Here is a 15,402-nt window from a genome sequence, read left to right on the forward strand (position 1 = left end):
CATGAAGCTGCTCGAAGGCGGAGTCAAAATTCACGTAAAGGCAGAAAGATTCTATTGTAAGTGGAATTATACTAACCAAACTAAAACGTTCTACCGTCGACTGCAACCTCGAAATTGTCGAAATAATTACAGTCATTCTAACAGTCAAACGTCTGAATTTGTTATATATTTTAATTTGTCCCATTATATAGTTGTTAGGGCTCGTGTATTATTTGTTTACACATTTTATCAATAAAATACTTACATCACTATAACTGTTATCTTCACTTGTGGTTAATTTCATCCGTTTATTAGATCTAACACTACCAGTGGATTCTCTAGGTCTTTTGAGACCCTCGCCCGCATTCAACACATTTTTTCTGATAGAATCATTTTCAGCGGAAAGTCTATGTCTACTTCTGGATTTCAAAACAGATTTTCTGATATTTTCAAATACATGTGGTGTATTCTGGGGAGTTTTGAAACCAGCTTCATCTTTTGTATTAGCCAATGGAGTTACCGGTGTAATATCTTCTGTTATTGGTTGGTATTGAACTGAACTTTTTCTAGAAATAAAGTAAACGTTTTATATCACCAATTAACAAGCTTTTTAATGTATTTAAATGTAGCAATTAAAAAAAACAAGGTTATTGCAGGATATTTCTTTGAGAAGTAATTTTAAATTAAAAATAAAAGGGTATTAGAGTTATCCAGTTCAACTGTTATTATATATATATATATATATATATATATATATATATATATATATATATATATATATATATATATATATTTATATATTTATTAATGAAAAAAATCTCGTGCTCCGCCCAGATGCAAAATTAATCCAACAAATAAAAAGTGTTGGAAGAAGGCATGTACTAAAACGAAGAAAAAATTACATGAGACTCTTATAGCTAAAAAAATTTTTTTTTGTAGTTTGTAGTTTTTCGATTATGGGAATCATAATCCAAAGCAGGGGTACTCAGACTTGTAATTCTGTGATCTACCACAAAATATTTTTAAAGACAAACGATCCACTACTCTCTACTACGATTTTCATTTCTGAAAATGCAGACTCGCGCAAGTGCGTTGTTTTAAACTTATTTCTCTTTGAATATAAAAGACCAAAATTTGGTATCAGATGCTCTGGCTATCTGAAATTATCCGTAATACTTCATTTTGGACAGAAATGATCTCCATACTGAAAGCGTTTGATATTTATATTTCAATAGCACATTTTTCAACATTTTCACAAGGAAAAAGAAAAGTTATGATAATCGTCAGTTTTTTTAATCAGAAAAGCATCTTTCAAACTCATTTTGAATATTTCTCAGCTGTGTCTCGTAATGTGAGAACTTGCCCTACTTTTAAAACTGAACAATCTTTAAAGTCCTTTTTTTTTAGTTCACTAATAATATCTTCATTTTGTTATGGCGCGCATCATGTCGATAAAACTTTTATATTTATCCTGTAGCTTTATGTCTATATTATTGAATCGAGTGACATATACTTTTGATTTAATATTTCCACACAAAAAAAAATCCACCGAAGTAAGGTCTGGCGACCTAGGCTGGCCATTCTATGAAACCTCTATTCCCAATGAATTATTTGAAAATATTTAATTCAAATAATTACCAATGGTAGCATAATATTGGGGGTAACTCCGTCTTGTTGATACCACACAGATTCATTTGGGATTAATTTTGGTACAATTTGCTGCATCACCAAGTCTAAATATTTTGCACCTATGAGATTGCCGTCTACGAAAATTGGGCCAGTGAGCCATTTCTGTCCATGAAAATTATAATGAGGTAAGTGCAAGATAAATCAGAATACAACAAACCGGCATTATTTTGTGGACCTTAAGAAGGCATTTGATAGGGTCAAACAGGACTTTATCCACTTGTAACTAACTGACCCAATTGAATCTGGATGAAATAATAAAAATATGGAATATGGATGAAATAATAAAAAAATAAGAACTAAAAGAGGATATCAAATGGGAGAAAACAAAATAATTTGCTATGCAAATGATGCAATACTACTATCTCAAAATAAAGATAGTTTACAACGTATGCTTCACCAATTTAATATAACTGTTAGAAAATTTAACATGTTAATATTTCCAAAAAAGACAAAATACATGATTATAACAGCAGATTTACTAAGATGTAAATTTTAGCTGTGAGGCCGATAGAACAAGTGATGGAGTTTAAATATCTATACATCGCACTGTCTAGCTACAGAAAACAGAAGTGGAAGATCAAGCGAATAGAGCAAACACAGCCGCAGGCTACCTGAATGAAACAATATGGAGAAATAAAAATATCAGGAAAGAAATGAAAGGCTGAATTTACAAAAGAGTCATAAAACCAATAATGACGCGTGGCAGAAACATGACCTGACCAAGAGAGGACAAAAATAATGTTAGAATCAGCAGAGATGAAAACACTTGATGGTAAGACACTATGGGACAGAGCTAGAAGTACAGATATACGACATAGATGCAAGGTGGAGAACATCATGGACTGGGAAAGAAAGAGAACAGGAGAATGGAACAAGCATATAAGCCGAATGACAACAAAATAGAGTAGTAAAGACGGCGAGAGACGGTTCCCCAATAGGAAGACCACAAAAACGATGGAACGACAACTTACTAGAAGAAGACGAAGAAGAAAATTTTAATTTACATGCAAGAATTATTATGTGTCCTGAAAAAAGCAAAAAAATCCTAAAAAGGAGTTTTTAATATTTTTATCTTAATATAAAGGACAATTCACAATTATTATCTAAATTTCAATTTATTATTTTCAGAATTGCTAAATAATATGATGTGACTAATAATACTTTTTATTCTTGCTTTAAAAATAAGTACTAATGACAAAAATTATTTGCGAGTAGAAAATTTTTAAATAGGGCGCTCAATGGCTTACTGTTTCACTGCGCATGATGACTTATAATTATTCAGCTATTTAAGAAGAGTCACTTCGTTTATTCCTTTCAGCTTTGTAGTTGGAAAACGTGCAGTATGACGTGTAAATGTGTAGTAAATGATAACGAGCATTCTATAAAGCATTCGAGTTTATTATCGAATGCATTATAGATTGTTTATAAAAAAAATCCAAAAAAAAAATGGTCAAACTCAATTGATAGACAAGTTTTGTTTAAATTCTAGATACTTTAGAGCGGCCATACGCAGTGGAAAAGTGAGCCATTGAGCGCGTTATTTAAAATTTCCTGGTCGCAAATAATGTTTGTCATTTAGGCTAGCCCTCCACTTGTGATTTTTAGTCGCAGCTACAAAAAAAACACTGTTGTAAAAATCTAGAGGAATTTATTTATAAATCGCTGAATTACATCAGTTTTCCTATGGATGATAGCGAAACTACTTGTGTCATTGCTCTTTTGCTTCGAGTTAGAACTGAACGACGAAAGCATCGTTATTGGATTCATCCGTTAATAAAACAGTTTTACATGTTATTTAAAGATTTATGTGAGCACCCTGAAAAAATGTTTCAATACTATTATCGATGTACTCTTCGAGTTGTTTATTATAGAGAGCTGGTCTTTTTTTTAACTGCTCTGAATCAATAGTACTCAAAATGCCCCTAACATTTCCAGCATATTCGTCGTTGTCTGAAATTAAAAAAAATATGCTTGAAGACACACCAGGCTTGGCTGGCTTTAGAATTGCGACTAAACGATCGTAAGTGGATGCATGTCTATGCTAGTCCGTATGATTCATTATGGTAGGCGACTATCAGGTCGCGGTAAAAATAAGACAGGTTGCGTTTTCTTAATTATTTCAATAGCCGTGATTATTTAGTCGCAAATCGGTTGACTTGTATTTGAAATTAAGTGTTCAATTTTTGCGATTAAACAATCGCGCGACTACAAATCGCAAGTGGCTAATAGGTCTAATAGGTACTTATTTTTTAAGCAAGATTAAAAGGTATTATGAGTCTCATTAAATTTATAAAATTGTGAATTGTCCTTTACATTAATATAAATATAATAAATCTTTAAATATTTTTGGATTTTTTCCAGGGCGCATAATTCTAGTGTGTACATTAAAAGAAGAGATTAAATAAATATAGTTTTAGTAATTTATTTTGTATAATTTTGCAGGTGCAATACTTTACAACTAATAAATTACAATTGTGAAAATTGAAAGACAATGATTTTTTTTTTCAATTACACAATAGAGCTTATAGGACTTTTCATCATATAAAGAGTGCATGCGCAGCAGTCTTGTTTTTCGAACTGTTTTGCTTAACAATTAAAAGATATTAGGCATCAATACATAGCAGAGATATTTTTCTTTGTTGTAGCGTGGATCACTCTTACACACCTCTTAAGACAACGTTTATTGTTCCTTTTCGTACAGGTATCATAACAATCGATTAAAAATTGATTTTCTAATTAAGTTAATATATTTTTTTATCTTAATTATGTGTTCAGAGGTACTTTATTGTTCTTTATATTACTAACCTAACCTAACATGATTGTTTACAACTTGATAAAAAAATTTGTGATGAAAAGGCCTATTAATTGATAAAAAATTATATTACAATTACTTAACTATTTTGTGCGTAATCCAAATCTGTGTTAAGAACGACATTTGGGTTGAGAAAATAATGAGAAATTGCAGAAAACTGCAAAAAGACGTACAATTTCGGAAAAATTGGAAATTTAGCCATTCAAAAGAATGAAATATTACATAATCCTGATTATGAGCTTTACTTATTTTTACATTAAAGTATGAACCTTTCAACAACTTTTACTAAATTTTTGAAGAAAAAAAAAGATCTGTTTTTAAGATGATTTTTTTAAGAAAAAATGGTTTTTCACAATTTTCCTGACAGTTATGCTAATTTTAACATCGGGATCGTTTTCAGCAGAAAATTTTACTTCGAAAATGTATTTCTGGATATTTTTTGAGCATCTAGAGTCCGCTACGCAAGAAAAAGTGATAAAATGCGGGTAAAAGTTTACTTGTAAAAAAATTAATTACCCATATAGACCGCTATTGGACCTAGAAGGCTAAAATTTGGTAAATCATCATATTTTATAGTATTCGCTGTGTGCAAGTACTTGGAGGGGATAAGAGAAACGATCGTGCGCGTGCAGAGGTGAAATCTTGCAACTTTGTTAGCATATTTCATAAGTATTTATTGACGACAATGGGATTTCGCAAATGCTGTATTATAAATTTAAAAAATCCAACAAAAAATAGTAAATTCAAGTTCTATTGGTTTCCAACATCTAAGCACAAATTAATGCAACGAGAAAAGTGGATTTATATCATAATAAACCAGAAGTAAGTAACATAACCCAAATTCTGCATTCTTACACCCGATTTTTAATAAGTTTGACGTGAACATTAAATTAAAGTTCACTTTAAAGTGCAAATTTAATATAAAGTTAACTTTAATGTGTAAATTTCAATAATAATCATGGTGCTTCAAGTTTATTTACAATTTTATGTTTTTTCAAATTGAAAAAAATGCTAAATATTTCTTCAAGTTCGGATTACGCCACCCAAAAGTTGACAGGAAAAGAATTAATTATTTAAACCAATGTCATGTATGTTTCTTTGAAAGGATTGAATATATTGCAATTTAGTCTAAAATGAACATTAGTTAAAGTGTACTTTAGGTTGTCATTATGAAATCGGGCGTTAATGTCGCCCCAAAATATTGATATGATATGCAATTATTAATTGTATTTTACAGTGGATATGATAGTTGGTTGGAAAGGTATTTTATGATTTATTTTCTGTAATCCAGTTTTTATTATTGTATCCATATTAATAGTAATACTACAATTTAATATTTATTTTTATTTACTACATACAATGTTTACCTTTTAATAATCTCATAACCTCAATCTTAAATGTCAAATAATGAAATCTAAACGTAAAAAATATACTTCTGAATTTTTACAGTTTTGTTGTATTAAATAAATTTAAGTCACTTTATTTGCATCTTATATAAGTTAATAAAAGCAATTAAGCTAAAATATTAATAGTGCTAACACCTTCGCTGATTTATGCCACTAGGTGTCGCTCTTCGAAACTTGCACATAGCGAATAGAATACGCCTGTAAGCCAAATCTATAGAGGTCGCCTAACCAACTTTGCATAGGTGACTTCAAATTAACCTAATAACACATTGATAAAATCTAATATTTTCATGAAGTATCCACAAGTGAATCTCCTAATGTATTGTTTTTAAACATTTTGAGACTATTAGAATATGTAATCGTAAATAATAGTAATGAAAGAATCTTACCTGCTTCGTTTGGGACTAGTAGGAGTTGTTAAGTCAACAACGCTAACGGTAGTTGATCTGACTCGTCTAGACGATATACTGGTATCTAAAGAATTTGTAACATTTTCCAAAGTACTTTCGTCTGCAATATTAGAAGATGTACGGCTTGTTGCTATTGATATTACTGATACATCAGTTTGCAAAGGAATTGTAGAGGAAAGAGAATAATTACCGGAACCTGTATCGGTATCTCTGTATTTTCTTGAACTTGAACTGTAGTCAAAATCATTTTCCGCGGTTGATTTTCTAGTTCTTGATGACCTTCGAGCTTGATTGTTATTAAGTATACTTGATAGTGAACTGATATTTAAATCATTGTCTTCAATTGAAATATTAATATTGCTTATCGAATCAGTTCGTCTTGAATAAATGTGGTCTAATTTTACCGATGATTTTGGAGATATTGGTTTTCGTCTGGATTTTAAAGGAGATACAGAATATGCTTCAACTGAACTTTGGTTATATTCTACATTCGACATATCAAGTGAATCAAAGCTTGTACCAAGATCTGTGTCAGGAAGGAAACTCTTTACAGATCTTCGACTTTTAGATGCACTTTTCCGCGTCGAGGAAACTCTTGGATTCTTTAATTCTTCTGATTCTGAATCTGTCATTGTCGATATAGTGAAGTTCAAAGACGTGGGCATCTTAGTAGGACTTGAGTAAATCGATCTATCAAGAGAATCCACGGATTGATTCATAGATTTACTTCTTTTTGCTGACTTTGATGAATTTGTTTTAAGATCAGATCCCATATTTTTTAGTCCCGATTTATGTTCAACGGAGCCCGGGGTTTGGATACTCTTTCTTGAGGAAGGAAGTCTTACAGGAGACACATTGTCATCAATTTCAGAACTACTAAGAGATACATTTAGACCCTCTCCTGTTTTTCCAGATCTTCGATAGCCAGAAATAGAATGTATCTCTGTAAATGAAGCTCTTGTAGAAGACATACTGGTATTTTCAAAACTGTTAAGAAGTTCCTGTGTTGACTGGTTGGCTTTGGTGGAACTAGGAGTTTTGGTACTCTTTCTGAGAGAGTTTCTTGCGGGAGAACTATATTCCTCGACGTCAGAAATACCAAGAGATTTATCCCGATTTAGAGATCTCCATTTTAAACTTTTTATCGCGGAAGAATGTCCTGCAGGAGAGAAATTGTCTTCAACTTCGGAAGTACTAAGAGATACATTTAGAAGCTGATCTGTTTTTCCAGATCTTCGAGACCCAGGAATAGAATGTTTCCCTGTAAGCGAGGCTCTTATAAAAGAAATACTGGTATTTTCAGAACTGGTTAGAGGTTCCTGTGTTGACTGGTTGGCTTTGGTGGAACTAGGAGTTTTGGTACTCTTTCTGATAGAGTTTCTTGTGGGAGAAGCGTATTCTCCGATGTCAGCACTACCAAGAGATTTATCCCCAATTAGAGACCTCGATTTTAAACTTTTTCTCGGGGAAGGTCTTACAAGAGATACATTGTCTTCAACCTCAGAACTGCTAAGAGACACATTTAGAGCCTCTCCTGTTTTTCCAGATCTTCGATACCCAGAAATAGTATGTTTCTCTGTACGTGAAGCTCTTGTAGAAGAAATACTGGTATTTTCAGAACTGTTATGAGGTTCCTGTGTTGACTGGTTAGCTTTGGTGGAACTAGGAGTTTTGCTACTCTTTCTGAGAGAGTTTCTTGCGGGGGAAATATATTCCTCGACGTCAGAACTACCAAGAGATTCATCGCGATTAATAGACCTCGATTTTAAACTTTTCCTCGCGGAAGGTCTTATAGGAGACAAATTGTCATCAAACTCAGAACTGCTAAGAGATACATTTAGAGCCTCTCGTGTTTTTCCAGATCTTCCATAACCAGAAATAGAATGTTTCTCTGTAAGTGAAGCTCTTGTAGAAGAAATACTGGTATTTTCAAAATTGTTAAGAGGTTCCTGTGTTGACTGGTTGGCTTTGGCGGAACTATTAGTTTTGGTACTCTTTCTGAGAGAATTTCTTGCGGGATAACTATATTCCTCGACGTCAGAACTACCAAGAGATTTATCCTGATTTATAGATTTCGATTTTAAACTTTTTCTCGCGGAAGAAGGTCTTACAGGAGAAAAATTATCTTCAAGTTCGGAATTACTAAGAGATACATTTAGAAGCTGATCTGTTTTTCCAAATCTTCGAGACCCAGAAATAGAATGTTTCTCTGTAAGTGAAGCTCTTGTAGAAGAAATACTGGTATTTTCAGAACTGTTATGAGGTTCCTGTGTTGACTGGTTAGCTTTGGTGGAACTAGGAGTTTTGGTACTCTTTCTGAGAGAGTTTCTTGTGGGGGAACTATATTCCTCGACGTCAGAACCACCAAGAGATTTATCCCGATTTATAGATTTCGATTTTAAACTTTTTCTCTCGGAAGAAGGTCTTACAGGAGAAAAATTATCTTCAAGTTCAGAATTACTAAGAGATACATTTAGAAGCTGATCTGTTTTTCCAGATCTTCGAGACCTAGGAACATAATGTTCTTCTTTAAGTGAAGCTCTTGTGGAAGAAAAACTAGTATTTTCCGAATTGTTAAGAGTATCTTGTGCTGACTGGTTGGCTTTGGTGGAACTAGGAGTTTTGGAATCCTTTCCGAGAGAGTTTCTTGCGGGAGAACTATAGTCCTCGACGTCAGAAATACCAAGAGATTTATCCCGATTTAGAGACCTTGATTTTAAACTTTTTCTCGTGGAAGAACGTCTTACAGAAGAAAAATTATCTTCAAGCTCAGAATTACTAAGAGATATATCTAGAAGCTGATCTGTTTTTCGAGATCTTCGAGACTCAGGAATAGAATGTTTCTCTGTAAGTGAAGCTCTTGTAGAAGAAATACTGGTATTTTCAGAACTGGTAAAAGGTTCCTGTGTTGACTGGTTGGCTTTGGTGGAACTAGGAGTTTTGGTACTCTTTCTGAGAGAGTTTCTTGCGGGAGAACTATCTTCCTCGACGTCAGAACTACCACGAGATTTATCCCGATTTAGAGATCTCGATTTTAAACTTTTTCTCGCGGAAGAAAGTCTTACAGGAGACAAATTGTCTTCAACTTCAGAATTGCTAAGAGATACATTTATAGCCAGTTCTGATTTTCCAGATCTTCTAGACCCAGAAGTAGAACGTTTCTCTTTAAGTGAAGCTCTTGTGGAAGAAATACTGGTAGTTTCCGAATTTTTAAGAAGCTCCTTTGCTGACTGGTTGGCCTTGGTGGAACTAAGAGTTTTAGTACTCTTTCTGAGAGAGTTTCTTGCGGAAGAACTATATTCCTCGACGTCAGAACTACCAAGAGATTTATCCCGATTTATAGAACTAGATTTTAAACTCTTTCTCACGGAAGAAGGTCTTACAGGAGATAAATTGTCATCAATTTCAGAACTGCTAAGAGAGACATTTATAGATGTTTCTGGTTTTTTTGTTGCTGATGAAACTCTAATATGAGATACATTTTTATTGTTCGAATTAAGATTTTTATTTAGAGACTGATTGGTCTGTACGGAATTAGGCGTTTTCAGACTTTTCCTTGAGGGAGCAGCTCTTACAGGAGAGACATTTTCATCAATTTCTGAACTTGTAATAAAATTATCCACTAAAGACTGATCGATTTTCGTCGAGTTTTGAGCAGCAGCTTTTCGTTGTGAAGACACTCTTGAAGGTGATACATTTTCAACCTCAGAATTAACTAGATCATCATCAGTTGATTGGCTGTTTCTGACATCTTTAAGGGATTTAATACTTTTCCGTGGAGAAGAAAGTCTTGTTTTTATAAAATTTTCTCCAATTTCGGAATTCTCGAAAGATCTATTTTCTTCCTGACTGATCTTTGTGGACTGTCTAGAGAATACATCATTAATTTCAGAAGTGTCAAGCTCCTTTTTTATTGATTTACTGGTTTGTGCAGATTTAGGTGTTTTAATATCTCTAATTGATTTTCTAGGACTTATTTTCACACTTCCTACAGATGAAACTTTAGAAATATTAGGATCCTCTATTGTGGACTGATTGCTGGTGTCTTTTGTAGATTTGGGGGTTTTCATACTTTTCTTCAAAGGTACCCTTGGAGAAAGCACATCTAGATGAACTTGTGACACATTCATTTTTGCAGATCTTGAAACATTGCTCTGAAGACTCTTATTTATGGAAGTTTTTGCTGGAGATAAATCTGCAATTTCAGGATGAATGGAAGATGTGTTCAAAGATTTACTAATACCTCCAGATCTTTTGGCGACCTCTTTCAAAGATTTATTACTTTTAGTGGATTTTCTAGAAATTGAAGAAATTTCAAGGGATCCACTTTCTTCAAGTTCGGCGTTTTCCAGAGATTCATCACCTGATTGATTAACGTTAACAGACCGTCCAAAACTATTTCTTCGAAATGAATGACTTGTGGAAGACTGATCTATTGCGGCAGCTTTCCCTACATCAGAAACAACTGCACTTTTCCTTGTAGAAGAAACTCTTGTTGGAGAGAAATTAATTTCAACATCTGAATTATTGAAATCGTCAATCTTAGATTGATTTATCTGAACACTTTTTGTGGGGGAAGATACCATCAAAGGCGACATACTACAATCTGTAGATGATTTATTGCTTTTAATTGAATTTCTGGCAACTGGAGTGCGAAAACTTTTTATTGAGGAAGAAATTCTCGAAGAAGATGGATATTTTTCGATAGCGGAAATATTAGTAATCTCACTTTCAGGTTGGCTAATATTCAATGATTTTCTTGAACGATTCTTACTACTTTTTCTTGCTGATACATTTTTTATATCAGAAATACTGTCATCAGTATCTGTTGAGTCTAATTGTACTGACAATTGAGATCTGGCAAATATTTCTTCTTCCAGACCAGAAAATTCAAATGTACCTTTTTCTGACTTATTGAATTTTAAAGATTTTCTTGCCCTGGGACTTGTAACATTGGTGTTAATGTGCAAACTTTTTCTGGCAGATAGTATTTTTATAGGGGAAGCATTTTGTATGGCCGACAAATCTTTCATTGTTTTAGCAGATGAAGAAATTTTTTTCGTAGTGGAAGAACGTTTACTTGTAGAATAGGTTAAACCTTTTCTGGCGTTCGGTAAAACTTTTGTTTCTGATTTACTCTTAATGCTTCTTCTTTGAATTGGGGTTTTCTCCTTAGGAACATCATTTTTATATGAAATATTTGATTTATTAGTTAAATCGCTTTGGAAAATATTTTCATCTTCACTACTGATTTCTCTTGAAAGGGATGTGTTCAATGGAGAATAAGAAGTACATGAAGACATTCGTAGTCTTTCTGATTCATCAGAAGCTAATTTATTCCGACTCCTTCGAGTTAGAGATTTCTTTCCTTCTGATAATAAACATAATTTAGTACCAATGGATTTTTTACTCGGAACTTCCTTTACACTTGATTTTCTGAAGGTATCTTTCCATGGAGTAGTCTTTGGTTGTGGTATTAAAGACAGTTTTGGCGTCTTGGATCCCATTTTTGAAATAGTAACATGTGTAGTACTTGTATAAGCAGGTGTATTTAATGAAAGTCGTCGTTTTGCCCTAAAAGGTAAGGCAATTTTGGAACTGAAAACAAAATAAAAATTACATAAACTTTGTGTGCCCCAGTATTAGATAAAAATATAATAACTCATAATGTTCCAAATGTTGTTATATCATAATATAAACAGTATTATTCCTCTCAATGCTACATAAATAATTTATTGTGTTTATACTAATCCACAAAATTATTCAGATCAGTAAGGTTTTATGGATCTATGTTTTGTAATACATTGTTTCCAATTTTTTAAGCCATAGAGTGTGAAATTATTTATTCCCGACCATCTGCCTGTTGTCAGCAGACATTGTCAAAAGTTCAAAATGATGCTACTGTAGTAATAGTCTCGCTAACTGAATAAATCAGTGGAAAAATCATGATATCGCTGGCTTTGATAATTTCTACTGCAGCCACGGACAGATGAAAAGTAAGGAAGAAATAATAATACCAGATCAACGCCTATAAATTCAGAAATTAGATTTGTTTGCAGTAATTATTACTATAATATAAATTTGAAAGCTATGCAATGTTTATAGTAATCAGTAAATAAACTCAGGGTCATGGAAATATGTTATTATATTATACATATAGACACTATTTGAAATAGATTAAATTTACCTGATTGCTTGAAATCTTGGAGTCACTGCCTTGGTCCTAAAAATATAAGAAAAATTAATAAGGACAAAATTACAAGCAAAATAGATCTTACTTTAATGTAGGAGATTTCTTTGTACTTTTCTTGAAAGGAGTTAGTGACTTTTTATGTGTTTTAGTAACCTGAAAAAAAAGACAAAAATTCAATTAGAATTATTAGTTACAAAGACAATTTTATCTAGCTGTCAACTGGACAATTGGAAAAATTATCTAGCTGTCAACCTGCAATCGCCAGTTTAAGAGTTAGAATTAATATGTAACATTTTTCTTCTTGATTTGCTGATATTTATATTCTTCAGTTTTGAGCCTACCTAGCTATTATTAAAAACTAAAAAGAGTAGTTTTTTAGTTTTTACTAAAAAAAGCTAATTTACAGTGGGTAGCCAAATTATTAGGGACAATATATAAATTTGTATATTTTCTAATTTAACTGATTTTTTGACAAATACTTGGTTCTAAGTCTTGTATTTACTTTTTATGTTCAGATTACTAAGATTATACAGGGTTATAAGGGATTTTAATGGAATAGTGATGCGTCTCAAAGAGCCTCTCCTACTCAAAAGTCAACCTCACCTTCACGTTGGTGAACCCTGTTATCACAAACGAGGCTCTGGTGGCTGAGTATCAGCGGAAAAACTGTAACACCTAGAATTATCTAGAAAAATCCCTGTGTGAGGTACAGGTCATCAAAGAAGAATATCCGCACAGTTTCTCCTGCTTGTCGTAAAAGGCGACTGAATGGAGTAACACTCCTGCTGTCCTAAACCCTAATTCCTATTCCCCAACCCCTGACTGAACATGGGCGGTATAACCCTAACCTAACACATAACATATCACCATTTGCCAGGAGGAAATGCCTAGCTACTATAACTAGAGTAAACAGAGGCTGGTTCAGAAGTTATAGCCAGCAGCCCTAGCACCGGACTCAGGTGCAATAGGCAGATAACCTGTTCACCTTAAACTCAGCTATCAGAAATGCTATGAACTATTTACAAACCGGATGAGCTAACAGACAACGACCAAAGCTACGAAATAAGGACTTAACAATGGAATTGCGACTGGGAACCTGGAATTTCCAAACCATGCTGCAGGCAGGCAAAATGCAAAGTATTGGCCAGGAACTGCAGAAATATGAAGATGTAGTCGCTCACCATGAAATCAGTTTAAAGGGCATGAAATAAAAAGACTATAGTTTATACTACTCTGGAGCAGAAAGACAAGGAGATTTTTGAGTAGGTTTTATGGTAAACCATAAATGCTGCAGGTTGATATTGGGTTTCTCTCTAGTTAATGAAAGAATATAAAAAATGGGTATATGTGATAAATTTCATAATATTACAATTATTAATATCCATACCTCAACAGAAACAGAAGATGAACTAGTAACCTATCAATTCTACGAACAACTACAAGAATGTGAAAATGTGCAAAAGGGAGATGCAGTTATAGTCCTGGGCACAGTAACAATGGTATAAGAATGGTACAGTTGGCAATGGCAAATAAACGCAGAGTAGTTAATATGTGTTTCCCCCACAGAAATATTCATAAAGGAACCTGGATGATACCTGGTATTAATAAATTTAGTCAATTTGATCATATATTAATATCTAAGAGATGGGCAACCTCCATAACGGATGTTAGATCTTATAGTAAAAGTATAAGAAAAAGGTAAAACAAACAGTATCAATAGTAAGAAAAAGGAAAGATTTTGTAGAACACAATTTTATGTTACTTTATTTCAATAAATTGGTTTTCTTGTTAGAATATTTTATTTTTGCTTTTGATTATTTATATTTACTATAGTAGTAAAAAAAATACTACGAAGTCAACAACCTTTTAAAATATTTGAAATATTAATTAAGATCCTTATCAATTGTCAAGCAGTGTATATGAATTGCACAAAGTCAAATCGACCTGAGAATCTGAAGGTAGACAACCATACCTACGAATATGCCTCCACCTTTTGAGAATATTTTAGCGCAAAATATCAAGAAAGATATTTAGACCAACACATTTTAGAGTTGGTAGAGAATAAAAATGAACCATGAGCTGAATGAATTGATGCAAAACATAGATATCGTTAGATCTGTAAAGTCACAAAGACTAAACTGGCTTGACCACTCAAGAAAGAATACCAGATAATTGAGCTAGAATAGATAATGAAAGTAATCTAGAGATGAAAACCCCTAACAAATAGGACAAAAGGAAGGACCAGTTAGAGGCGGATAGACGATGTAGAGGAAGATGTTAAAACCATGAACATCAGGCAGTGGCGAAGGAAAGTATCTGATAGGGCCGAATGGAAGAACATTGTTAAGCAGGCCAAGACCCACAAAGTGTTGTAATACCATTAGAAGTAAACTAAGATTATACAAACAAGTTTTGTGGCAAAGGTATTTATTTGGCTAATAAATAAAATGCGTAAAAAACTATTTTAATATCGAGTGGATACCAACTTTTGCAACATTTACAGTCTCTACACTTTAGGCATGGTCTCTATTAGGGATATAGTGAATATTCGCATCCTCAATTGCAGAACTTTCGAATCAATTTGGACACCACAATACTCTAAGCAGACTTTCATGCTCCTGCAGATGCAGATGTCGCACACTTGATATATAAATTGCCTATTACCTTAAATTTAAAAATTCCCGCCAATGATGTCATGTAATGTAGAGCTTTGCATATGTAGAAAATTAAGTTTCTTTCGTCTTCTATGCAGTGGTGGCACACTCAAGATAGATATAAGCTTTACCTGTTTTTCAGATATTCTGAATTTACCAAGTGTCCAAAATCGCCTACTATTTCCAAAAAAGTTAAATGCCAAAACAGTAACATTTAGACTGAATGTATGCTCAACAAAGTACCCCTAGAAATAACGAA

At 33.1% G+C, this 15,402-nt stretch overlaps 1 protein-coding gene across 5 annotated transcripts in view; it reads right to left on the reverse strand.

Moving 5' to 3' along the window:
- The window catches only part of LOC140434859 (uncharacterized), a 37,729-nt gene that overhangs the window by 12,814 nt on the left and 9,513 nt on the right, over window positions 1–15,402 (reverse strand). For all 5 annotated transcript variants that reach the window (XM_072523439.1, XM_072523436.1, XM_072523435.1 and 2 more), the window contains exons 4-7: window positions 12,575–12,642; window positions 12,484–12,519; window positions 6,276–11,894; window positions 245–545 (exon numbers count right to left, since the gene is read on the reverse strand). In XM_072523439.1, coding sequence (XP_072379540.1) covers window positions 245–545; window positions 6,276–11,894; window positions 12,484–12,519; window positions 12,575–12,642 — 6,024 coding nt within the window. The remainder of the gene's footprint in view (window positions 1–244; window positions 546–6,275; window positions 11,895–12,483; window positions 12,520–12,574; window positions 12,643–15,402) is intronic.

Source organism: Diabrotica undecimpunctata, chromosome 2 (genome assembly GCF_040954645.1).
Source record: "Diabrotica undecimpunctata isolate CICGRU chromosome 2, icDiaUnde3, whole genome shotgun sequence".
Classification (NCBI taxonomy): Eukaryota; Metazoa; Arthropoda; class Insecta; order Coleoptera; family Chrysomelidae; genus Diabrotica; species Diabrotica undecimpunctata.